This window comes from Chroicocephalus ridibundus, chromosome 1 (assembly GCF_963924245.1).
Source record: "Chroicocephalus ridibundus chromosome 1, bChrRid1.1, whole genome shotgun sequence".
Classification (NCBI taxonomy): Eukaryota; Metazoa; Chordata; class Aves; order Charadriiformes; family Laridae; genus Chroicocephalus; species Chroicocephalus ridibundus.
In genome coordinates, this window is record NC_086284.1 from 152221577 (window position 1) to 152246730 (window position 25154).

At 48.3% G+C, this 25154-nt stretch overlaps 1 protein-coding gene across 3 annotated transcripts in view; it reads right to left on the minus strand.

Moving 5' to 3' along the window:
* Nucleotides 1-297: 297 nt before the first annotated feature.
* LOC134526965 (chromatin remodeling regulator CECR2) overlaps nucleotides 298-25154 on the minus strand; it is a 105052-nt gene continuing 80195 nt past the window's right edge. For 2 of the 3 annotated variants that reach the window (XM_063359328.1, XM_063359345.1), the window contains 11 exons: nucleotides 22045-22201; nucleotides 18132-18261; nucleotides 17815-17852; nucleotides 17619-17710; nucleotides 17221-17347; nucleotides 15388-15821; nucleotides 14146-14274; nucleotides 13227-14049; nucleotides 9750-11157; nucleotides 8793-8898; nucleotides 298-8513 (listed from right to left, as the gene is read on the minus strand). In XM_063359328.1, coding sequence (XP_063215398.1) covers nucleotides 8508-8513; nucleotides 8793-8898; nucleotides 9750-11157; nucleotides 13227-14049; nucleotides 14146-14274; nucleotides 15388-15821; nucleotides 17221-17347; nucleotides 17619-17710; nucleotides 17815-17852; nucleotides 18132-18261; nucleotides 22045-22201 — 3450 coding nt within the window. In that variant the 3' untranslated portion in view covers nucleotides 298-8507. The remainder of the gene's footprint in view (nucleotides 8514-8792; nucleotides 8899-9749; nucleotides 11158-13226; nucleotides 14050-14145; nucleotides 14275-15387; nucleotides 15822-17220; nucleotides 17348-17618; nucleotides 17711-17814; nucleotides 17853-18131; nucleotides 18262-22044; nucleotides 22202-25154) is intronic. The other variant, XM_063359337.1, reaches the window with a different exon arrangement.

The window sequence follows — 25154 nt, forward strand, 5'->3', positions numbered from 1 at the left end:
AAAACCCGCAGCCCACCAGGGACTCAGGGGAAAGCGGTGACACCATCTCATTTCCACAACTGGGTTGTTCGTAGGCTGACAGCTGTGTTTCGGAAGGGGAAACGATCCCAATTAGCTTTCCAGGTGCTCTCTTGTAAATGGCTTTCAGGTGGTACAACTGGGTCTGACTGCAGTCCAGGGCTTTGTCTCTCTGAAAAAAGCCCTCAGTGTTCCCCTCCCGCCCCCATCCGCTCCCCCCTTACAGAGGAAGAGGGATACCATCCAGGAGACAAGAAAACACACATACAGCATGGGTAATTGCTATTTTAAGAACGTACTTTATACAAAATAACCAATTCATATGGAAATAAAATCTACAGACCTCCAAGGATCAAGCTTTTAAAAAAGTTCTTTAAAAAAATTACCCAACACACAGTATTAAACTAACTATTGAGGTAACTGTCGCTCTTGGGGAACAAAGGTAATCAGCAGACCAAGACAAAATATACACAATATAAAAATAAATAGCATTCCCCTTTCCAGTATTGACCAGGAAAGTTCACACAACTTTGCAGCAGCAGGAGAGAGAAGAGGATCCCTGACACTGTGCTCTACGGGACGGGGAGGGAGGCGGGGGCAAGAGCCGGGGCTCCTGGGCACCAGGCGATGGAGAGGTGCAGGATCTGAGCCCCCCACTGGGGAGAGCAGCACTGGGGCGAGCAACTCCAGCATGAACTCCTTCCACTGAGAAAATCAGGCTATCAAATCCAACCTTTCCTAAACAGCATGGGCAGCCGGCTAGCTCAGTTTCTAACCGAGCCAAAGATGAGCAGGACCAGCCCTCAAGCATTAGGTCCCACCACCCAGCAAAACGCCCTGAGCCCCATGCAGGTCAGATTCCCCCCACTGAAGAATGCGGGCAGGGGTTGTTTTCACAGCTTGGTGTGGGAGGTCTCTGCTGCAGCATCAGCTCACCCTCCTGTTGCCCTGGGACAGCTGCAATCAGTTGACAAGGACCAGGCTTTTGCCCCCATGGCCCCTAGACCCCCCTCCCCGCCCAACAACAAAAAGCACAGCAACATAAGAACAGCCTCACCCCAAAAGAGAAAGGCCCCCGTTTTCTCCTTGTGCCCCCAACAGACAGATTACATTCTTTACAAACTTACAATAATACAAAAAAAACCCAACCCAACATCAACCAACTTCAGAAAAAAGGATGTAGTGGCATAGGCTCTCCCGCTACCTCCCCCATCAATGCCAAGTGAAGCAGCAGCGGGTCGCTCCCCTCCCCCAGAGGCATTAAATCCATGGTGCACCCACCCCTCGCTCCGAGGCAGTAACAGGGAACTCCTCTTCCATGTGCTCTGCCTCTTCAGAGAGGCAAGGCGGCTCACTTTTACCAACTTGCTCCCTTCCCTTTCTACCTTCCCCACCACAGAGGAAGCAACCAGCTCTCTCCCGACTACCTTAATCAATCCAACAGTAGATGGGAAAGCAGCAACCTGGTGTGGATAAAATGCAGAGCCACAGAAAGCACCTCGCTTCCCACTCAAACTGTGAAGGCCCGCAGCATTTCATAGCCGTTTGCTCCCTGAAACAATATGGGAAGGTCGATGTTGCACTGCTGCACGTTATTATTGCTCAGGAAAAAATCAGGCAGCGGTGTTCATTGATCTATCAAGGAAGAGAGGCAACAGCTTTCACAGTTGTACACAGTATATATTTTTAATCTAAGCCCCCTCGGAGGCAGACACACCAGGATCATGCACAGGAACCCTGCACAAGGGCCAGGAGCAAATCGTTATGCTATCAGAGGGACAGGCATCGCTGTGCCAGGAAGGCAAACCCTGGGACCATGGGGGAGAACTAAAGAGCCACTGAGGACACCTTAAATTCACGAGGAGAATAAATGTGTACTCCTCACCTGCTTTTTATATGCGTGTGCAGAGGAGACAGCTGGCAAGTTCAACCTTCTGCCCTTCTACTCACGTGGGCAGCGAGCTTTCATCTCTGCACTTGACAGCAACCGACTGCAGCAAAGTGAGCAGAGGGAGAGAAACTTGAAAGCTAGGAAGCAAGGACAGGGGAAACGTTGGCTCATGACACAAAAGGGGATCAGAGGACTTGCCAGACTAAAAGTTGAGGCCCAAGCTCCTTTAGCTGCCTGACTGGCTTCAGAAAGGGAGATCGCTCCTCTGACATACTCAACGGTGTTTGAATGCACTAAGTGTCTGCTTGTCTCTCACTAATTTCAAGGCCAAAGGAGTCCCTAATGGCCATCTGGTCTAACTTTGTCCACAACAAGGCTATTTTGCCCACATAGAGTCAGTTCCACTTTTATTTAGAAGGTATTCCACTTCCTACGCTTCTGCTAGCGAGCCATGTGTTTCCAAACAATAAGGGCAAAGGACAGAGGGACTTGCTAGAGCTGGTGACAATCCCAATTAATCCTCAGCCCTAATGAATCCTTCATCCCCTCTTCCACTGGTAGGTGTAGCTCTTGTTCTCTCCTGGATGCACTGTCCGCTTTGGCATCCATGTTTCAAAAGAAGGAAGACCTTTACCAAAAGAAATCTAGGCCACTGCTGCAGATTAAGTAAAAAAAAAGCTCAGTCGATGCAAGGCCAGCAGTGCTAAAACTACAAAACGCTCCACGGTCCTCAAATACTGCGTGTGAGCCGAGGCAGGAGAGTAATCAAAAAGGGCATGGCATCACACAGCTTGCAACACCTGTGCTTCGAAGGTACACTTGGATGTTTTAGTTTTAAATACATACAACCTTGTCCTGAATTTCCTTGCCTAGGACTCGACCGACCCTCGCTCTTGTCATCCCAGGAACTCCTATTTGGAAACAGCTGGAAATGGATCCCCCCCCCAGCTCTTTTTCAGAGAGGGAGGTGGACAGCGGAGAGTGAAAATCAGAACGCGTAGTTCATTATGTGCTGGTTAAAAGAGTTTTCCTTCCGCATGGGCGGCAGGGGTCCTGCCAAGCCCGAATGTGCATTACCCCCATCTGTATGTTAAACAGGTACAGATGGGGAAAGGCTGGAAGGTCAACGTTTGAGATGCTTTCTCGGTTACAATAAGCACATGCTCTTAAAGCTTGTCACATGGCCTGCAGCTGCAACAGTACTTTCATAGCCTGCTATCTCAATCTCAGCCTTACAGAAAGGATATGGCACTCACACACCTGCTCTTCAACCGCCAGCGCTGTACTTAAAGTGAAACAGGAATTCTGCAAGAGCAAACTCCTCTACCAGCAATGCACCCCAGTAAAAACTCTTTTAAGGGGATGCTCTGATTAAGCGTAGACCCAATCACACGGCTGCTCTGCAGTGAGGGGAACCAGAAGCAACCACAGCATCACCAGTTCCCCTGTTTGTCTTCTCCAAGCTACCCCTCGGGATGGTGGTTCCCCGTCACTTGGTTCAGCACCTTCTCCCAAACTCCACAATGCAGACGGCAACGCCATCTCCTCAGAAAGGGAAAGCAGAACAAAGCCATTGAGAGCAAAGCAACAGCCCTGGCTGAACACAGAGATGCACAGAAGACTGACAGAGATCAACAGAGGGAAAAAAAAGGTTGTTTTCTAATTACACATGGAGAAGTGTTGGGGTGAGAAGTTGCAGGAGAACCGCCTCAGCAGAATGAAAGACAGCCTCTGTGACTAGCTTTCAGATAAGACATCAAGAAGCTGATAGCGCTCCAAGACCCCGAGAAACCACACTTACAAAAATATACACAGGAGATTTGTTTCAGAAAGTCTGCATGGGAAAGGCATTTGGCAGACAAGAAAGGATCAGAAGCTCTTCCAAGAAAAGTGTCTCCATGTACTTTAAAGTCACAAATCAAACCAGTTGGGCCTTGAAGCTTCAAATTTACTTTCCTCTTTTGTCCTCCTCATTGCAGTCTGGTGACTTGGATTGCTACTGAGTGGTTTGGTGGGTCACACCATGGAATTTATAGACTGCAAACTTATGCTGGACACAGCTAAAAATCACTGTGAAGCCTCAGTGACTGCCCTTCTTAAAATACTTAAGTCGAATTGCCAGGGCCTTTGGTGCTTAAGACGCCTGAAGCTTCCAGAGTCCCAGGGGAAGCTTATACAATGTAATTTATAATGGCAATTGAACATCTTGGGAATTTGGGAACACCACACACCACTTGCAAAGGGTGAGGTGGTGGGGAGAGCAAGACGCTAAGAGGCCCGAGTAGGGTAAAAAGCTCTTCTGAGAATATTGGTAATTTTTGGCATGCTCCAAGCACAGTCAACATCATATTTGTTCTACGTATTATATAGCCTCGTTTAACATGAAATCTGAAATTACAGCAAAACACATCCTCCGTATGAGAAAAGTAAAAGCTACAGGAAACTTTGCAATGTCACTAGCTCAAGATGCTTGCTGAAGAAGAACCAACTGCTAATATACTATACTACAACAATGCTGGAGGACGAGAAAGAGGGCTTCCAACCAGAGTCCATAATTTCCCTGTATTGTGTTAAAATATTATTTAAGCTAATGACACAAGTATGGCACTCAAAAGCCAGGGTATTTTAAAATGCAGGTACACATCTCCTGCACTGTATGACAACCCATGGCAAAAAGTACCACCCTGTACATAAAGAGCTGCCATGTTACTCTCTTCTAAATCCTTCCGTAAATGCGTCTCTTTCACAATATCTACAAAACAGCCCTGTGCAGCACAGGTTGGGAAACCATAAACTATAAAATTCACATTTTCTGCTTCTCCCCGCGCATTTCCATTTATGTTCCACCCCAGCAATCCGCTCCCATCCCCATGCGCTCTGAGGGGTGCCAATTTTCTGTGATTTGTTCAGATTGTACCTGAGCTAGAGCTCTGATTTTCTGGGCATCCCTAGATGTCATCATAAAAAGAAAAGAAAACCAACCCAAACACTTATGAACAAAGCATTTGAATGTCTGGAAACTCTGAGCTAAGATTGCACAAGCAGCTCTCTATCTAGTGTGCCCTGTCCCCAGGATAGCCCTATCCCTGGAGCACAGCCATAGTTCCCCCTACACTATATTAGTACTTTTCTAATATAAACCATGTGTCCTCACAACAGCAGCTTGTTAGTCACTTTAATAAGAATTACTGACTACATCAAAAGCCATTTACCTAGAAACTTTCCCAGGAGGAGTCAGCTTCACTACTCTTTTTGTCTACCACCTGCAAGTCAAACACTTCTCCCAGATTTCCATTATGTCAGGTAAGGGATAATATCTTCATGTCACACACTCCATATAGGATCCTCAGGGTATCTATCACTGTCTAACACTCCACTACGCTCTCCAGGCAGACCACAAGCAATTCTTGCATTTCTTATTTGTCCCCTGTTTTGATCTGGGCTTGGTACTCATCCAGATACCATGACCACTAGAACCATGTTTTCAGTGACAGTTCCAGCTGAAGACCAAGAGTGCTTCAGCTTGGGGTTTGGTTTTTTTTTTTATAGCTTCTAAAAACCTCCTGTCCCACAAAGTTCACAATAAGCTGAACAAAAGGCACTTCAAATATTTGGGTAACCATCTGTGATACAGAAGACACAGACCGAAGTACGGCAGGGGTTGTTTGCAGAATCTATGTTCACATTTTCCAGAATTTCGAATACTTTGCTACAAGTTACATTTTACAGTTCCTCTATTTTTAAATGTGTTATTTGAAATTATTTTTATATCTACAATGAACTAAAGACTGCTTTACAAGGAGAATCAACTGTGTTTTCATTTGTCCCAGGTTTATTGTCTTGAAGATCAGTTATACTTGCACAGTTTTTCATAAATACCTACTACTGCTTCAGTACCTCCATTCAGGAAAGGATCCTGACCTTCATTTCCAAGCAGCTGGGGCACTTCTGAAAACCCACTGCCAGCTGACAAGTCAGCAGCAGACCCTCAGATCTGGGACAAATTCGGATAAACCGTAGCATAATGGTCTTGGCTGGGAAGAGCAGTTACCTGCTTCTCAGTCAAAGGAAAACCTTCAGCATCCTCTATTCCAGTTTCTACCAATCCACCAGCGACAATGCTCCCTGACAGATGAACACAAATGAAAAAAATAACAACCAGCACCAAAAAAAATATCTCCCTTTCATAATGTAATGGCACCTATAGATAAGTGTTGTAAGTAATTCATATTATATTAAAGTCTTCCTTTGTGGAGGAGCCAGCTGTCCCAGGCGACTCACTGGACTAAGCAGACAGCAGCTATAGTTCACAGGCGAGCTGCAGCAGTGAGTAAGAACTGCATTTATAAACACGCTTGTGGGAATAGCATGAAGTTTAACTCCTGTTAGGTTTGGAAAATGCTTTGGCCCTACACAGCTCATCAGAGGCAAGGGTACTGAGCAGGGAGACTCATTGGTAAGAGGGCACTAATGTGGCAGTCCTTCCTTGTTCTAACTATTTCAAGAAAGAACATTTCTCATGTTTTAGGCTTTTTGTGCTTCCAAAAGCTTCGGACAGAAGGAGTAATGGCTCAGTCAGATGCTACCTGCCATTTGCTCAAACAGCTTTGACAGCACATGGTAGATCTACACAGAGGACAAAGACGGTGCAGTTGCGCATGCTAGTCCTATCCAGCTAAAGATACGGGTGACGGCATCATCCAAGACAACAAAGCAGCCAGAAAAATTCTCTGGAAACCTGGAGACAGAGACCCTGCCCTTGCTGGTACCATAGACTAAAGGGCATGCTGCTCTGTCCTCACTTTTGCTGTCAATTAGGCTTTTGCTAGCACAATTTGTCCAACACATTGGAACATCCTCCTTTTAACCGTACTGCTGTCCCCCCAGTGCAACCAGCAGCCTGCATTAAGGCTGTTGCGCCAGCAGATCTTGCTGTCCAGTCTTGCAGTGTATCAATTCCACCTTGTTTTACCCTAGCTCCCCCAAGAATAATCAGCTGCCTTAGCTTTAAGGCGTGAATAAACATCTGAAGATGAGATTCCCACCGAACTAATTTGTCAAATCTACATTTGAATGTCAGTGTTGACAAAGCACTGGCATGCAGGGGTTCCCCAGCGCAGTACTGCAACTGGTGAGGAACCCACTGCAGACTGTGTATAGCCTCCGAGAGAAGCTACCACTAGCCCTGTAGGACTTGCTGCTACGGCATCAAATGATGACAAAGGTAAACCAACTCAACTCAAGCACACGGCCCTCTCGTTCCTCACCCCCTGAGCCACGCCACCTCAACGTTTGATTTCAAATCAATGCTTTCTGATTCACCTACAACTTGAAAATACCAAATCCAACTCCATAGGCCAACGAATGGCTCACACTGCAGCACACCAACCATTCCCCCAAAGCAGCCTCATGCTCCTGCTCCACAGGCAACTGAGAGTGGTCAGGAACCCTGGAGTACCTTCTGCTTCTCTGCTGCTAAGAAGTGAATATAGACAAAGGACAGAGAAAGAAAGGTGGAGATTCTGCTCCGCTCCTCTCCTTGGGCAGCAGCACAGTACAGATTTGCACAATATTTGTTCTACCGAATAGATGCTGCTCCATCCCCAGCTGCACCAGTTTCACCGAAAGGAATGTAAGATGACCAGTTATGCCATTTTCTGTTTTCTAGAGCATACATTTGTCCTATCAGAAAGGCAGGGAGAAGGGTACTATACTAGCAGAAGGGACAATGCCATGAGTATCCTGTCCTGGTTTCAATTCCTGGTCCTGGTTTCCTTGTTCCCCCACGATGACAGGAGCTGGAAGTGCACTCAGGCCCTGGATCCGGAGGGGGCAGAGGTGGGGGCGAGGGGGGAAGGAGGAAGAAGACAAGAGAAAGAGGAGGACACGTTATGCTCCTGAGCAATTCCTGCTATTAAGTCAACCAACCGTCGGGTTGTCTCTTGGTTGCAGAGGATAGGAAAGAGGACAGCAAGTCATCCATCACATGTTCCTTCACCTCTCTCCGCTTCCCTCAAACCCTCACTCTATCCTGAATGATTTCAGTGTGATATGATTGTAAACAGTTAAGGATTCCTCCAGTGCTAAGCCCACTACAAGCTGGGCCCACCACCTCCCCCATTATGTACAATACATTCACCAACAACAGAAATTTATTTAAAAAGGCAACAGGTTAAATTCTGTAAACTGGATCCAGCTCCAAAACACACACGTTAATACTACAAGTAAAATTCCATCATCATCCTCTTCCACCCTGAAAAATATACCTGAGTTTAGCAGTCAATGAAAGTTTCTGCCCCCACCCCCGCCCTCCCCACCCAAAAAATCCCTCAAACCCTGAACGAGACGCAGTCTCCGGTCACAGAAAGCCACTAGTTTGCGATGCTTTCCCTGCGGTGGCGAGCCAGCTGCTCGGCTGGCTGGGGCCCAGCACCGCTCCAGGTTTCCAACACAAAAGCCGTTGCGGCACCATGTTCCGCGGACCCAGGAAGCTACATGCTGCTCGGGTGAGAGGAGGGTGGAAGGAAGGTCTGCCCCTCCTCCCCCTTGTCCAAATCACGTGTGGCTTTCATCTTCGTGAGGTCCTTCCTTCCTCGGACTAGCTCTGGAAGAGGAAGAACAAGAGTTGGAGGCTCTAACTGTCAGCTTTAGAAAGGAATAACCTCATGACTGCATGCAACCAGTTCAAAGCTAGCACTATCGGTCCACCTTGGTTACATTTTACATTCAAGCTAAGACTACAGAGACATCCCCAACTCCTCTGCAGAGCAGTAGTTCACTTCCCAGCTTCCTCCAGTGCTTCCCACTCCCAACACTTCACTCCTTTAACCGGTGGTCAGAAAAAGACTCGCATTTCAACTCTGCTCTCTTTAGTGGCCCTTACTTGATCCAGAGGCAACGCTGATGGTTTTTGTGGCGTCAGATCTTCCCGGGACATGGTTGCTGTAGGCATCTTCGGGAAGGGAACTTGAGCCTGATGCATTTGCATTCTGGAGCCAGGTTGAATGGAGAGAGTTTTAGCACATGAGCATCAAGAGCAAATCCCATCTACTTGGTTGAATGCATACGTACAACATTCGCATACAAGCATGCATCTCATGTATTTTTCTTTCTGGCTTCCCCCCAAAACACAACCTTTAATCCATACCCCCCTCCAATGGCTTAGTTGTAAGCCAAACCCCCTGAATACTTGAAGAAGGACTGTCATGCTGGGACTATGACAAAACACTGGCAGTTGAAGCACATTTACAAAATCTGAACAGGGAATTTTTGGAGTAGCAGAATTTTCCACTTGGGAATATAATGTGATATGCACAATCTCAGTGAGAAGTAATTTTCTGTGAGGAAAATCTGAGACAGAGAGGAAGGGCAAAGCAAGAAGAGGGGAAAAGGGGGGACAACATTAAAGTAAAGGAGTTCATAACAAGTTCATAACTTTAGTTAACTACTCTGCCCCTTTATGAGAAAGATGTAATAAAATTCTTGCAAAGAAAACGGTAGGAGCTCATTTGATTATGAGATGCACAACCCTGGATGACACATTAACAAAACACTGTCAGGTAAAACAAAGCACCGGTGTGGGGATGAGGCGGATGGGACAGGCTAACAGGTCTCCATGATGGCTATGGCTACTTGCTTTTAAGGACCTGCAACAAGACTCTCTCCAGCTTACAGAAAGGTCTTACACCCTTTTACTCCAAGGGTGTAAAAGTCATCTGTTAGCCTCTCAACAGCACTTGCCATCTCCTCTGACTTCAACCCATGTCCTTCCAAGGATATCCAACACTTATCATCACCCAGGCATCACCCCCCTCCCGCCTTGCAGAAAACGCAGTCTTACCCCGAGGGTCTATACAAGTCCTGGGGTGGCCCCCCCATGCCACCTCCACTGCCTCTCTGCTCCATCAGCAAGGCCTGAAAGTGACCTACATTCTCCTCCCGGCAGCGGTACAGGGGTCCCTCCTGAGAGAGGCCGTTGGCCTGGCCGGAGGCTGGATGATGAGACAGGTGAGCATTCATGGGCGATCCATATGTCCTGGGCTGGAAGTGACTGGCAGGATGCCGGGATGTATAAGGAGAGCCAGTCTGTAGCATCACCCCGTGGGGAGGGAAAGCCGAGGGGCCGAATCCCATCCCTGAACCCAGGTGCGGTGGGGGGGCTCCATAGAGGAACTCCCCCGCTGCCACCGAGCTTTGCCTCTTCGTGGCTGCGTTGTGGTTGTCCAAATCAAGGAACTCTTTGGGACTCTCTGGCCTCTCCTGGGACTCCTCGGACTTCTCGTCTTCAGGCCCCAGATCCTGCCCGTCGTTCGGAGAAACCTCTTTGGCACTCGCTAGGTCCATGCGGTTGGGAGAGGCCAGGGCGGCGCTCAGTGCCTCGCAGCCCTGCAAGCCGCTGGCAGACCCCCGCTCCGGGAAAGGGGGTCTGGCCAGGGGTGGATGGGCGGTGGGGTGCCCGCTGGGGCTGGCCTGGGGGTGGAGAGGCCTCTGCCAGTCCGAGTAGCCCTGCGGACAGGCGTAGTAGGGCGGTCGCTGGTAGTGGTGGTAGGAAGGTTGAGGCTGCGGCTGGTAGGGGTAGGGCATGCCCTGGGGGGGTCGATACCGGGGGAAGACGCCGGGGTGGGCGCTGCTTGGCTGGAAACCCCGCGGGGGAAAATGCTGGGGGTGGGAAGCAGGAGGAGGAGGCTTTCCCCCCATCACGGGGCCGAAACCCTGCAGGCTTGGGTTGATGTGGTACCGCCCGGCCGAATTCGGGTATTCCAGCCCGGGCATGTAGAGAGGGTGGAACTGGTTGGGGGTGGCCCCCATGGAGCCGGCGTCCACGCTGGGGAGGCCGGTGCCCTGCCCCATGCAAGGCACGGCTGCGTCAGGCAGACCTTTCCCCCCGCCACAGAGGGGCTTCTCCAGCAGGTTGGTGGCTAGCGCTTTCCCCTCAGCGCCAGCTGCCGGCCCCTCACCCGTCGCCCCATTTTCAGGCAGGGGACCCCCTCTCTCAGAGGTGGGCACCAGGTCCCTCACGCAGCCTGGGCCACCGGCGTAGCCACTCTCCGCCGGCCATGGGCCTTTGCCCTGCCCTGTCTTCAGGTCGCCCTTCACGCTGGAGCCGTCCCCCTCCCCGTCTGGGGGCAAGGTGCGCCTGGTGCACTCCATGGGCAGCGGGGGCTTGGGATGAGGTAGGAGTTTGGTGTAGGCCCCGTCGGGAATGCCGATGCACTGAGCCTTCTCGTCCACACCTGCCGGCGGCTCTACTGGAAAGAGAGGGAGGAAAAGTCACACATCAGTCTAATTTCAGAAATTGGCCCTCTCAGCCTGACACATACGCACACCTACTCACGCTCACCCAAAGCACACGTGCCAAAGAGTAATTCCTGCCAGCTGCAGTAGGTCTACCAAAGTAGCCTCTCAGCATCCTCTCCTGCTGCTGACCCAAAGTTGCTAGGCAGCTCCACCCGACAAGTCGCTAACATCTGGATCGAGAAATCATCCCACTTTTGTGCAAATGGAAGAGAGAAAGGAGTGACTTTCTAAAGCCATGAAGGTCTTTTCAGCGTAAATACTCCCAAGCCTACAGCGTCCTGTCCTCTACTCAAACCTCTCTACTGGAATGTTGGAGCATGGCACCAGGACAACTGCTCTTTTGCGGGGTTGCAGCCTCCCTCCCACATAGTCCTCCCTTCAGAGACCTTTAGCAATTCTGGAGTGCATTTTTGCAAACTTGGGTGACCTTTAGTAGCTGCTTCTTTTAAAAGAGCTCTTTTAAAAAACACTCATGAGGTTGCACCTCTCTTGGAAAAGTGGCACGCGTGGTCTGAACCCTCAAGATACAGGCACACTGCTGTTTGCAAGCCACTGAAAAAATGACACCTCCACCAGACTAAGATTGCACATGTGGGTTTGGTCTGACACATGGGTGTGCAGAGGCTGCCTAATGGAGAGGCAGAGTTGGGAAATAATGCAGTGGGGTCCACGTGACAGCAAGATAAGAAGTAGGGGTAACAGCAGCTTGATTTCAGGCTGTGTTGCCCCTTCTGGTCCACAAACACCACTTGCCCACAGCTTGGGCAGAAGTGCTACCACACACTGAGATGCTGCGAGGCTGATCACAGCCATATTTTAACCAACTGTGATTTGGAGATGCGGCTACTCTGCCCTGCAATCACTCAACGTCCTCCCCCAGTCTCTGTTCTATATCCAGCACAGTTAAATGATGATGGCTTTTAAGCAATGCCACACAAGGAAAGAGTTTCCTCTTAGTGCAAAGCACACGAGGGATCGATAAAAGATGCAAGGGTTTTGATCTCTAGTTTACCAGCTAGAATTAATGAAAAAAAAATTTTTTTTTTGATCTCTGGGGTTTTTTGATCTTTACTTTAGGTTTGTTTTCTTTTTAAGGGTTTTTTTTTGATGTTTAGTTTACCAGTTAGAAAAAATGAAATTCAACTGGAAAGAAACTCGTGATGGCACACACGACATTCTGCTATCCCACCTGAACTGACACAGCTGCTCAGGGGCTTTCGGGACGTCCTGTTGTGTGAAGATTTTGAGATGTTGAGAGCTCACAAGGCACATGGGCATTTCAGAGGAGAAGCCATACTGACGTATACTCAAAGGGGTATATTTAAACCCTTTATTCACATAACGTCTTCTTTCCTTACCTAACTTTCTGCAGATCCAATTTTTATATTAACTCCAAGTGAGCTCTAGAAGCATCACAGTCTATGTTTTGCATTTGCACCCCATGGAAAACTGATTAACTTGCAGGTATATAGCTGGGACAGAGAGGACCTCTGGCAGGCTACAGTGAAACAAAACAATCTTAGAAAAATCTAGGAGATGGTTGGAGTTGAAAATATATTCCAATTTAGATTAAAAAAAACCAAAAAGACATGTAAAAACTGTGTCCCCCACAACAATTTTATCAAGACTTTAATTCTTTTCTAGAAAAAAACCTGCTTTTGTAGCTGAGCTTCAGCCACTGTTTAAAATTGACTCCCTGAAGGTCAGGGCATATTTTCCATTTCTCTAGTGGCACGAATTCAAATAAAGCCACATTTGCAGCCACAGGCTTTGTGCATCTGCAGGACAGTTAAGGTTTGGGTGCCTACAAGTTTGGAGCCCAAGAGCAGCAAAGCTGGCCTGGGGGTGCTCCTGCCCCTTCCCCACAAGCACACACCAGTGGGCAGGGCGGGGAGGATGGGATGGGATGGGATGGGATGGGATGGGATGGGATGTCTGGTAGTGAGCAAAGGGGAGGTGGGCAGGCAGCAGATGTGGGCAAGGAAGGTGAAACGCTACCAGCGGGCGCTCAAGGGGTTACCTTGGTTGCTCTCCGTCTCCATGGACTGGCTGGTCAGATCCTGCGAGCTCCCGTTCCCCACAATGGGTTTGGGGGGCTGCCCACCAGCGGCGGAGGCGGCGTGTGCCAGCTGGGGAAAGGGTCCGGGGAGGTGCGGCGGGGGTGGCTGGCGAGGGTGGTAAGGCACACCTGGCGGGCACACGCGGGAGGACAGCTGCTGCATGGCGATCATCTCCGGGCTGTCCATCATGGAGTCCCCACCCTGGCACCCTCTTTGGACCTGAGGGGGTCCCCCGAACAGAGTGGCCGGTGGCTGCGGCATCCTCTGGCCGGCGGCTTTCCCAGGCGGTCTGATATACCCTGAGGGAGGCACCCCGTGAGGTAGGAAATTTGATTGCTCAGTCCACTGGCTGGGAGGCAGCGGCGGCCTCATGGCCCGGGGGTCCATCATATGACCCAGGGCACGGGGCTGGAGCGAGGGCCCCGGCCCCATGGGCCCCTTCTCCTCTGGCCCCATGGCTCCCTGGCCGGCGGGGCCATGACTGCCATTCCACAGGGCCGGGTGTGCACGGTTCAGGTACTTGTAGGGCCGGTACATGTGTCCTGGGGGGACCTCTGAGCCCTCCGGTGGCCTCACGGGGGGCCCGTTGTGCCTCGGAGGGAGGAAGCCCTGCTGGAACTGGGCCGGCGGGTAGACGGCATCGGGCGGGGGGCCGCTCACACGTCCCAGCTGCAGGGCGCCCGGCCGGGGGCTGAGGCCGGCGACGTGGGTCGGTCCCGCGCACGCCTGCTTCTCCGGGGCGGCCAGCCTGTGCCCACGGTGCTCGCTCAGTCCCACGGCCGGCTGGGGTGGAGGAAGAGAGAGAGAAATGGTGGGTCTCGGTGAGAGCCACTGCACTGAGGACATGTAGCAGCGGACCTTGGCCGCAGCATTTCTCACCTGCATGGCAAAGTGCTGGTGCTGCTGGACCGGGTCTCCGGGATGGGGCTCAGGCACTCGCGGCGAGCCGTAGAGTTTCGTGGGATCCGATCCACGCAGGGGGCCAAACGTTCCTGGCACGGCTGGTCTCTGGGAGACGGGGAGGGGAGCGGGAGAGAGAAATAAAACAATTTGTGAAGCGCAGTAAAGCAGCAGAGCTGTTGCAGGTGAGGGGAAAGCAAGGCTGGAGGAACCACACAGATGACCAGATGAGCTTTTGGGAGATACCATGAAAAACCTGTACTCTTTTTCCTACACTCTTTCCTCCCCTTTCCTCTTCCCTGCCAAAGGCCAGCCATGTGTCCCCGCGCTCAGGTCAGGATACACTCACCTGCCACAGGGAGCAAGCAAAAAGATTGGAGGGGTCAGTGGTTTGCTCCAAGGAGAAGAGCGCACCACAAGAGCATGCAAGCGGTACGATGGGGGAATGTGCTAGATTTCCTTCAAAATACTCGTTGCCTCCAACTCTCCTACTGCCCCCCTCCTATTTGCATCACAAGAAGCGCTCTAAAAATTTTGTTTGATCTCTAGCTAAAAGGGCAAGGGGTTGTTTGGATCTCAGAGGAGCAGTGATACACCACATCACAAGACATCACTGGTTAAAATGGAAAAGGCAGAGAAGGATGGGTGAGGAGCAGGCCAGAGGGGAGGCAGAACAGGTGGCACTCGGAGAAGGAATGTTGGGCTAAAGGGAGGTCACTGCTGCAGTCCAGGGTGGCCTTGTGTTTGATTTCGTTTACTGCTTTTATAAATACTCAAGGCATGAAATGCAGTAGTACACAGATGGCACAAAGTTACCAGGCATCTGTAAACAATTCAGACAAAAGAAGACCCGCTTGTTCAGCATCATAAACTGGAGGTTAAGAGAGGAAATGTGACTGCCTTCCATGCACAATGGGGTAGCTCTCCGAGGAGAGAAGAGAACTGGGGGAGCCAGGGTTGGTGCAAGCCCACATGGGGGCACACTGGCCATGGGAAACATTAGGAGACAGTTCCCAGCTAGTGTGTCAAAGACTGAAACTGTACCAGTTTAAATCTAAGGTATGAAAAGTTTCAGCTGTAGGAACTATAGCCCTGACCCTTAATCTCTGGGAAAAGGTTCTTGCCACACAGTAGGGATTTCACAGTAGAGAGCTTCGTTCTCTTTTACCTCCCTCCCTCCGCAGGTGTGATAGGTGAAGAACAGCAGAAACTGCTCCTTACCATCTGGCCAGGATGTGGCACAGGGCTCGGCATGCCGCCGTACTGCAGAGAGCGAGGGAAACCTCGTCCATTGGAAGGACCCACTTCTCGAGAAGACTGCATTGGGTTGCCACTTGGATCCTCTGCAGAGGATGAGGAGAAGGAGGAGGAAGAAGAAGAGGAGGAAGAAGCAGGAGCCCTAGAAGTAGCTCGATATGGTGGAGGTTTTCCTCCATTTTCCAGGCGTTGCTGCCTCTTTCCTGGTCCATCTGGGTCTCGCGACCGAGTCCAAACACTGCCTGTGCTGGAGCGGCCTGTCCTCCGGCTCCTCTTCTCTCGTCTCCCATCTTCTCTTATCCAAAACTCCTCATCTGTGTCTCCATCTTCCCCAGGGAAGTGCTTCATCATCGCTCGGTGGAAACATCTTTCTAAGTTGTAAGCCATCTTGGTATATTCTGCAGCAAAAAAACGCCAACAACATCAGGGACAGAGCCTTATGGAGAGAAACAATTAAGCAACACCAGACTTTCCCATCAGATAAATCATCTCCTCTCCACAAAGTTTCTTTGAGGAAGACTTTTGTTTCTAACTAGTTGACTTTGGTTTACATTCTTAAACTTGATAAGCAGCACAGCATCAGATTTGTTCAGCAGCCTCGCCAGGGGACAGGCACATGGACATGACAAAGTACCATTAGCGGCACGGCTTGCAGAGTCAGCATTAACCCAGTGTTCCAGCACAGTGCCAAGAATTACATTATGAGAAGCACCACCTCTGCTCGCAGAGATACGTGACCTGCACAGTTAGCCAGCAGAGCCCTGAGAGAAGAAATGTGAACTTCCAGCAATGCTATTTGATTACATTCAGAGGCTTTTCTTGGATTCGTTCAAATCTCTGCTGTATGCTACAAGACAGAGGAAAATCAGCAAACGTATTTATCCACGTGCGGTTTCTAAAGCACTTGCTGACCCTGACACAAAAGCTATTGCCAACACCAGTGTCCCCATTGCGTCATTTCCACAGGACAGTTCTGCTCAGAGGGGCTCCTACTTTTCATTGGAGTGGATAGGAAGGAAAAGACATGTGAGAAGTGTTAATGACAAGGGCTTAAAGCAAATGACTTTCCAGTTGTTTCCACTAAACTAACCCAGAAGTTCCTCGGGAAACAGAGCTCTCCCAGTGGCAGTGCAGGAATGCTTTTACTTGGGGCCCACAGTGACAAGCTGGGTAGCTCTATTTTCCCTTTCAAGGCGGTGCTGGTGAGACACAGTCTGCAGTGATGACCCACCATATGGGAACTGATTTCTTACCTAAGCAACATGCAGAATTTTAATTGGCATAGCAATTAAACCCAGGGTTTCCCATTTGCAGAGTCATGTTGTTCGTTCAATAGCCAAGGAACCTAAAACCTGTATTTTCCATCCAAAGAACTACAAGCCTCGCTCTTTCCTCACTTGCCTCACTTATCAAACACCGGGGGCTAAGCAGACTCCTATGCTTTTCAAAGTCTGTGATAGATATTATGAGACAAAGGAGCACACCGAGACTCACAAGCACACAAACGAATGAGCTCAGAAAGAAACAAGCTTTCTTCTCTTTGTGTGTTCTGCCTTCACCATCTACCAACTCAGGAATCCCTTAGTATGCCAGGCCCCAATTCATCATGACCCAATTGTGCTAAAAGCCTGGCTAAAACCCCAGGCCTTGTAATACTCAGGAGCTCCTACTTTTTCACCCGGCCTCCCAAAAATACCCTGAAAGAGAATATGCACAAATCAAGCGAGTAGGGAGAGATCAGTGCTTGCTTTCACTCAGCACTGCAAATAGATTAACTTAGCATCTTGCTGCTCTTACCACTGCCTTCACCATTGTACTTAAGACAGTTCCTGAACATGGTCTTCATATCGCCCACAAATTCTTCCTTGGTGCAGTACTGACCTCCATTCAATTTCTTCTCCATGCTAGAGATGTCCATGGGGGCCTGAAATGCAATAAACCCTCCCTTCAGTTAAAGCAAACATAGTGGGGCTTACAAAGCAGCATAAACAGCTTCTTCGCAGAGAGCGGAGGCCACTGTTCTGAGAGGCAGACTCTCATCTTTGGTTTCCCTGACTTGTAAGGCTAGAAGGGACTACTGGAGTCATGCAGTTTGACTGTGAGGGTAACACAGCCCACAAAACTTCAAAACACTTCCAAAAAACTGCATCCTAGTCAAAGTGCATCAGTCAAGATGGCTGGACCACTTTCCATACCTTAATGATCTGGTAGTAGTTGGGAGCATATGATTCATCGACGGGCTCCAAGAAGGGCCAAGAGTCCTTGTGAGCCTTTACCACGTCTAGAACTGGCAGTAACAAAAGAAAGGTGAATGGTTACACGCACACATGCTCAGGGGAGTATTTCACTTTGAACAAGTCATGCAAAGGGGAAAGTTGGGGCAGGACTAACCTTTGTACATGGCTGTGAACTCATCGTCCAGTTCAAAGCTGTAATGGGAAGCACAAAAGTGAATATGCAGACTGAGGACGCGTAAGACATGCTCTCATACTTCACTTTCCCTCCACCCCATGCACAGTGCCATAATGCCGAGAAATATGCTTCATCACAAACACTTCTCTAGCGTGGAACAAATCCAGATGTTTCTCAGCTTACTCCTTGCTGTTCTGTAACGTCAATTCTCCCTCCTCATTCCTGTGAATGATCACACTCCTCTCCTCCCCACACTCACTACTTCAATGCACCTGCATGCCCAGCTGCATACTCACAGATCCTTGGTCCTTCGCTCTTCCCTGGTAGGGGAACTGGGATCCAAGTGGGAAAGCTCAGGGGGAAGCTCCTTCCCCTGCGCCAGCAGCCAGGCCCGTTCTTCACGAAGCTTCCTCCTCCTGGCCCGTTCTGCAGTGGGGAGAGGAGAGAGGTGAAAAACTAGTCAGCACTCCTTGTCAACAAGATGCTGCAGGAAAAATGAAGGCAGCTCATGCAGCTCTCAAGAGCTCCCGTGAAATGTTCCTGTTCTTTCAGGAAAAGCAGCAACAGCACAGGAGCAGAGGAGGTGAGAATACAGCACACCATCAACACTCCTCTTCATTTCCCCTTGGCTTTATTATCAGTGATTTTCAAGCATTACTGTGATACAGATGCTCCTCCAGACAGCTTCCAGACAAATTCCTGACAATGGTATGGTACAAAGAGAGAAGTTCAACACGCGGATCCAGGCGTAGATCAGCACTATGGAAAGAGCTGGCTTGTTAAGTTACCATCCTTCAGATGTTTCACCTCAGTCAGGTGAACTCAAAGCAGCTGGTTTTGCACTGAAGTGGATGAAGAGCAGTGCCAAGGGAAGGGCAAGGTTCTACCAGCTGGGTGGCAATGAGTAACTGGGGTCATTAATATCCTCCACCACCATGGCTAGCTTTGGGAAGATTGCTCAGGTAGGCCTTCACGGCCAGCAGCCAAAGCGAGCAAGCTGCCACACAGGAGGACCACTGGGACAGCTTTGGTTTAAGAGGTGAGAGACAGGAAGAAGCAACGCTGGTAATATAACCTGTGGTTTGCAACCAGACAGCTGGCTAACAGATTGCTTCATAATAGAAAGTTTATGGGCTCTTATGAACCTCATTTCCTTTTTCTTATAGGAAATCTGAATTCATTTGACTTGCTAAACACCTGCGGTTGTACCAGCTTTCTGTAGGAGCAGAATTCTGTGAAAGTATTGTTCAAGGAGAGATGTCATAGGAGTAAGACCCCAGAAAACAGGCCACACTGGAGAACACCCAGAGTGAAAGAAAGATGGGGGAGACTTGGCTAATACCCTCTAGCAGAGGCTCCATTTTTGGAAAATGCCAAGGACTCAAGCAGCACCACTTCTGGTGGAAGAGTAATAATTTACTGTCTTACTCTGTCAGTAAAAACAAACTTGGGATGGGGCTTGAGGGCATAGGAAAACTAGGAATGGCTACAAGGTAAATATTTTCTGGAGGTCCATGGCCAGTTATGTCAAAGACGGGTAAAAGAAAGTCCAGATTTCCTGTTAGAAAACTCTGGGTAGCGCTGAAGTTGGGAGGACAGGACTTGCATCTAAGATGTCCAACAGAATCCAACAGCATCTATTATAACATTTAATGATGAGAAGTCCAACATCAAAATGCAGTGAGCAGAGATTATCTGAGTCTGTCCAAGCACAGTACTTCATGCTTCTTTCGTAAAATTAACATCACTTAGATGACATTGTAATGGATGCCTAAGCGAGAAAGCTGAAAAAAACATGAGACGATGATTTGGGCAGCAAAAGGAAAATCTCATGGCAACAGCAGCCAAGAGGGTGCAGATTTTAGAAATCCATCAAGCCCTGCCAAAGATCTGACCTGGTAAACTGACAGGAATCAGGGAGTGCTACCTTGGTACCAGGCCGGAGCTCAGTCAGGAGGATTAATGGCAGGTCCCTCTACCACAGCAAGTGATTAATATAGCATGTTAAAGATCATTGGCAGAGCTTGTTGTCATGCTGTTGGCCTGGTTTGAGTCCTACCTAGCAGCTTTCAAAGTCTAATGAGTGCCCTAAAAAGTACCTCAAACATCTAAAAAGTCATACGGGCAAGAGATAATATTGGAGCAGCATCTGGGAAACTCTAACCTGCTGTTGTGGTAGAAATCTAGAAAGCTGCTTTAACTCTTAAATTGAGGAAAGTCCAGGTGGGCCTAGCAGGAGGCTTGCTACCTGGGGCGCGTGTTGGAGTGACGGGAAGTGAAATCCCAGACTAGAAACGGGTATGTAATCTAAAAACAGGCATATAGTCCAAAACTGAGAAGCAGGTGAAGTGCTGATGAAGTTCATCAGAGAGCAGATATTTCACCCTGTGTTTCACATCATCCCTCTACAGAAGACCTTACAAAATGAATGTTAAGTCCCAAACAGACCACAAAATAGAAGAAAATCTCTGTTACCCTAAAATATCTGTCAACAGATGTCCACTTTCAACAATTCTGAACCAAGCAAAACAGATGACTTCATTTTCAAATCACTTTCTGTCCATAAGAACTGTCAAGAAAGTAAATGCTAATGGAGGGTGTGCTTGGCAATGAGAAAAGATGGTTAAGAAGCCAAAGTTTTACCTGGATAGCTGCTGTTTCTAGGGATGAAAAATACTGCAGTAATTTAACTGAACAAGTCAGCCATTTAAATAACCTTTCCACATGTTTTTTGCATCAGCTTAAAAGAAGACTTCTCCTGACTTCACCTAAACTGACTAGGGACAAGTTTAAACTAAACTAAAAGAAACTGCACAAACCAAAATAAAAGCATCTCTTCCAAGAAAAGCATGACTGTTTGCTAAATTGGCTTAAAACAGTTTACTGCCCAATCCCATGCCAGTTTCTTTGAGTGGCTCTGGTGCCTTTGCATAAGACGATGTAGTGATTGCGTTCACCCAGAAAAGGACATGGCTTATACCAAAACAAGACCTTTTTACAGGTACATTTAACTTTGCAGCTCTTCTGGAACTTCAAGATTAATTTTATCTATACAGATGGAGAATTAAAGCACAGAGAATATGCAATTTGCCAAGGTGAAATAGATATCTGTGGCAGATATAGAAGCTGGATGATTCTCAGTTTAAAGCACCGGATTAGCTGGGACTGGCAACCAGGAATATATGAAGGCCAAGCAAGTAATTGGATTTTCTAAAGGTTAGAAAGGTAAGCAGGTAAAAGAAACTATTCTTGGATAACATCTGCTCTGTTACCAAACATCTGGCAGCAGACTGTTTAATCTTGGGAAGTTTATAAGGTTTGCATGAACTTAATCTTTTTTCCTTTTCTGATTCTTTATCCACTTCAGGATTCACGGTACTGACACTGCCACACATTACCACCACAGTTTTCTGAAGATGTTCAGCCTTTTCCTGGAACTGCAACAGCCCAGCCAGCCACTGCGGCAAAAGCAGAAGATAAAGGAATCCCCATAAGGGAGACTGACAGAGAGAAGGTCGTCAGAAACGAGCCTGCTCTTAGACACCAGTGCCTACACGTACTGGCTAAACGCCTGCTGTCTGTGCCTCGATCCGATGTATTAAACACAACACGGCTGCTTCTTGCAGAACAATTTAAATCAGCATTTAATTCAAAACCACAAAAAACCAAGACCAACACCTGAAGTTGCCACCTCTGGTGCTCTGTTTAGCCTGCTTGCCTCATCTTTAGTTCTCCAGATGATAAGGCCAGTAGCAATATAAAACCACGACTCTTGCTACTCCCATGCTGTCCACTTCCCTTTCTCCTCAAAGGGAATACTTTCATCATGCATTGGGCCAAAAGGACCAAACACTATTCAGCAAGAGCAAAGCCAGCTAACCCTGCACACAGGGAAATCCATGAGGAGAGACAGAAGAGACCTGAAGAAACAACACAAATAGCGGCAAAAAAAGTACAGCTGGGGCAGGGGAGAAAATAAGCATGACTTGAGGAAGATGACACAGCTGAAGGGTGCACTGGAGAACAGCTACCAACACCGAGGGAGACAGACAAAAGAAAAGAAGCTACAGACTGTCCAAGGTAAATGCAAGAAAAGATATTCCCGCTAGCAGGTCTGGCAGGGGAGGAATGTAAATGGCAGATCTTAATTCAAGATTTCAATCTTGGGTTTGGAAGCTTCCACACTTGCTTCACCCTGGCCTCACATACCTTCCACTGCTTTCACCTTCTCCTCCATCTCTCTCTTCCTCTCCTCCTTTAGCAGCTGTTCCTGCTCCCGCTTCTGTACTGCTATAAGGATTTGGCGCTCCTCCTCTTCCTCTCTGCGCCTCTGCTTCTCCATCGAACTCAGCACATTTGGGTTTACCTGTGACAAAATGGTGCACCAAAAACTGTAATGCATTGGCTTATTGAAGTCTGAACAGAGGCAGGTTTACTTTGAGCAAGCATTAAAGCGTACCTACAATGAATGGCTGGGGGAAAAAAAAGGGGAAAAAAAAGGATTTGTACATATGAATTCTCAGATGAAAAGCAACATGTAAAGGAAAGTTATTTGTGAAGCAATGAAATCCTACTGACATAGGGACAAAGGAAGGAGAAGCAATGGGTTAGACAAGCTGCCACTCTGCCAGGGACGCACCGCGTGTATTTTCCTTCTGGGCATAGGATTTGGGCTGGTGACACCGCCACAAAACACCTCTACCCCTTCCAGCTTGCAAAGCCCTGAGTTGCAAGTGTGAGCAGAAAGGACTACTTTGCCAAACCTGGCACTGCTATAAAACACAGCATTTAGGATAGGAAAAGGGACCGGTATAGCCTTGCATCAAGGTATCATTTGGAGTGTTTCCACTTCAAAATAACGCCTGCCATATTTCTGTGTGCTAATCTCCCCTGAACTAGTTCTGGATTGTTTGTTTGGACAGTTTTCCTGCTGGGTCTCCCAACCAGTTTTCTCATTGCAAGGACGCCTGGCTCTTTATTGCCCCACTTCCTCACCTCCCCACTGCCAGCAGGCTGCAAGGCTGTGTTTGATCCCGCTGAGACTGCAGGCTTCTCAGACCAGCGATCGCCTGCTCCTGTTTCTCTAATAAAGTGTGAGGTATGCATATGGGAGTGTGGAATTACCTTTATTAGCTTAATTTAATTATAAGACAAATGAATCGGTCATCCACCGGCCACTCCCACCTCTTTGACCTCTGCAAGACCAAGATATGTGTGCCGTTATCAGCAGGGACTATCAACCAGAAAAGAACAGTGTGCATACAGTTTTTTCCACCTTCATTTTCAGGGAATAACTGGCAACTACCACTTAGGTAGACGGCATTTCCTGAGGATTAGCAGTCAGCTGGGGTCCCCTGGCTGCTGCTCAGACCATCAACTTCTTCAGGCCCATTATTAATCCCCAGAAAAAAATCTGGCACCACGATTACTATTTTGTCCTTGTTTCATTGCCTAGAAGTGGAACCTCGGGGTGTTTTGATAAACACCTAGAAATTTTGTCTGGTTTCATTGTACATTCATTCCTACTCTGTCTCCCCTTCCCCTACACAGCACTGCCCTACAATCTCCCCTTGCACCTCTCCGAGGACGAGCATCATGTATTCTCTCCCTGTCTCCAGCAGCAACAATATATTAAGAGAATTATGCTTCAACCACCAACAGCCACGAAGAAGTGTCCAAGAGAGGGTGATGGGACTTTTGATGACATTAGGACTATATCCTGCATCTAGGGACAGCAAAAACACCTTTTCTCTGCTGTTTTTTTTAGGTGAAAGCCACAGCACAATCTCACCACAAGGGAACTCCGCCCACCTTCTTTGCCTTTTCAGATCTTTGCCTAATATTAGTACTTCACTCTTCTATTGCTTTCCTAAGGAAACTATTCTGTGAGTCCACATGCCTTCAGGTTAGCCAGCTTCTCCTCACATTCAGTCTAAAGTTAATTTCTCATCCCCTCAATCCATCCAATTATTCCTAGTTATACTCTTCTAGGCAAGCATAAATTCTCTTCTTCAGCCACATTCCAGCCTTTACGGGATTCCTCAGACACTTATACAAAACTCTCATGTTTCTGTAATTAGGTTAAATGTTTCCTTAAAAAGCAATCCTTCCAGCTCCCTAATCATTCCAGTTGTCTCTCTCAGACCTTTCCTCCAACTGATCAACATCCATACACCAGGATGCTCAGGACTGAAACTGCTATGCCAAGTATAACAGCTCAAGAACCTACAGAATCGGGTTCTACATTTCCATTTTTTGAGTTTTTTCATGTCTCTTTCTCAATCACTCTACCTTCTTATTTTCTACTCATGCACTGCAAACATCTGCCTTTCAGGACTGATCCTGATCATCATCAACTAGTTTTCCCTTAAATTTCTAGATCAATCTTTAAATTGCAATAGGAACCAAAACCCATCAGGTTCTGCAGCAATTAGAAAGAGAAAGAGGTGAGCAGGAATCAGCCACCAGAAGCTGGTACACCAAGATATTTTATTGAGGATGTGACCATCAGCCTCTAGATTCTCCAGCCAGTGGATCTAAGCCAGCCTGGCATGCCACACTAATTTCTTCAACTGCTGGTGCAGAGATCAGACCTTCCCTTTCCCTGGATTCATACGGTTTCCACCATTCATATCCTGCAGAAATGTGAACACACCATCCAAGCCGCAGTGCTCGCACCGGGGCCTCTCTAAGCCCGGAGGATGCATTCAGCACCCTATACTGCAATGGCACGACACAGAATCTACAGCACGTTCCACATCAACCCACCACAAATACGGCATTGACAAAGCAACGGGACAATCTGTAGCAAAAGAGAGGATGTCGTCCTAGCAGATCTAGGAAGAGAAGAAAAGGAAAAAGCACAAACCACAAGCGCAGCCTAGTGAGCACCAAGGGCCGCAGCAGATGCCTGTGACAACTGCACTTGCTCCCTGTAGTGCTTGCAGGGCAGCAGCAATGCTGGCACAGGCTCTTTGAGACACTTCAGACACAGAAATAGCCAGATTTTCAGAAGGACCTACTGCCTGGTGTCCCACTTAAGCCCATTGGGGATGAGGGCACTCAACCCAGGGTTAAAAATATAAGGAAACACAAACAAGTAAACTCCTACTAGATGTGACGGAAGCAGACACCTATCAGAACGATAAAAGCAAGAACCCAACACAAGTTAAACTTCCTTTCTGAATGAAGAGGTGGCAAAGGGATGTTTCTCCAGCTTCCTCCCCACTTGGAGGACAAAAACCACCCCTCTCATCTGTGACCACGGCATCACCATCTCCTTCCCTCCGCCAGAGAGCACTCCAGGACACAACATCACT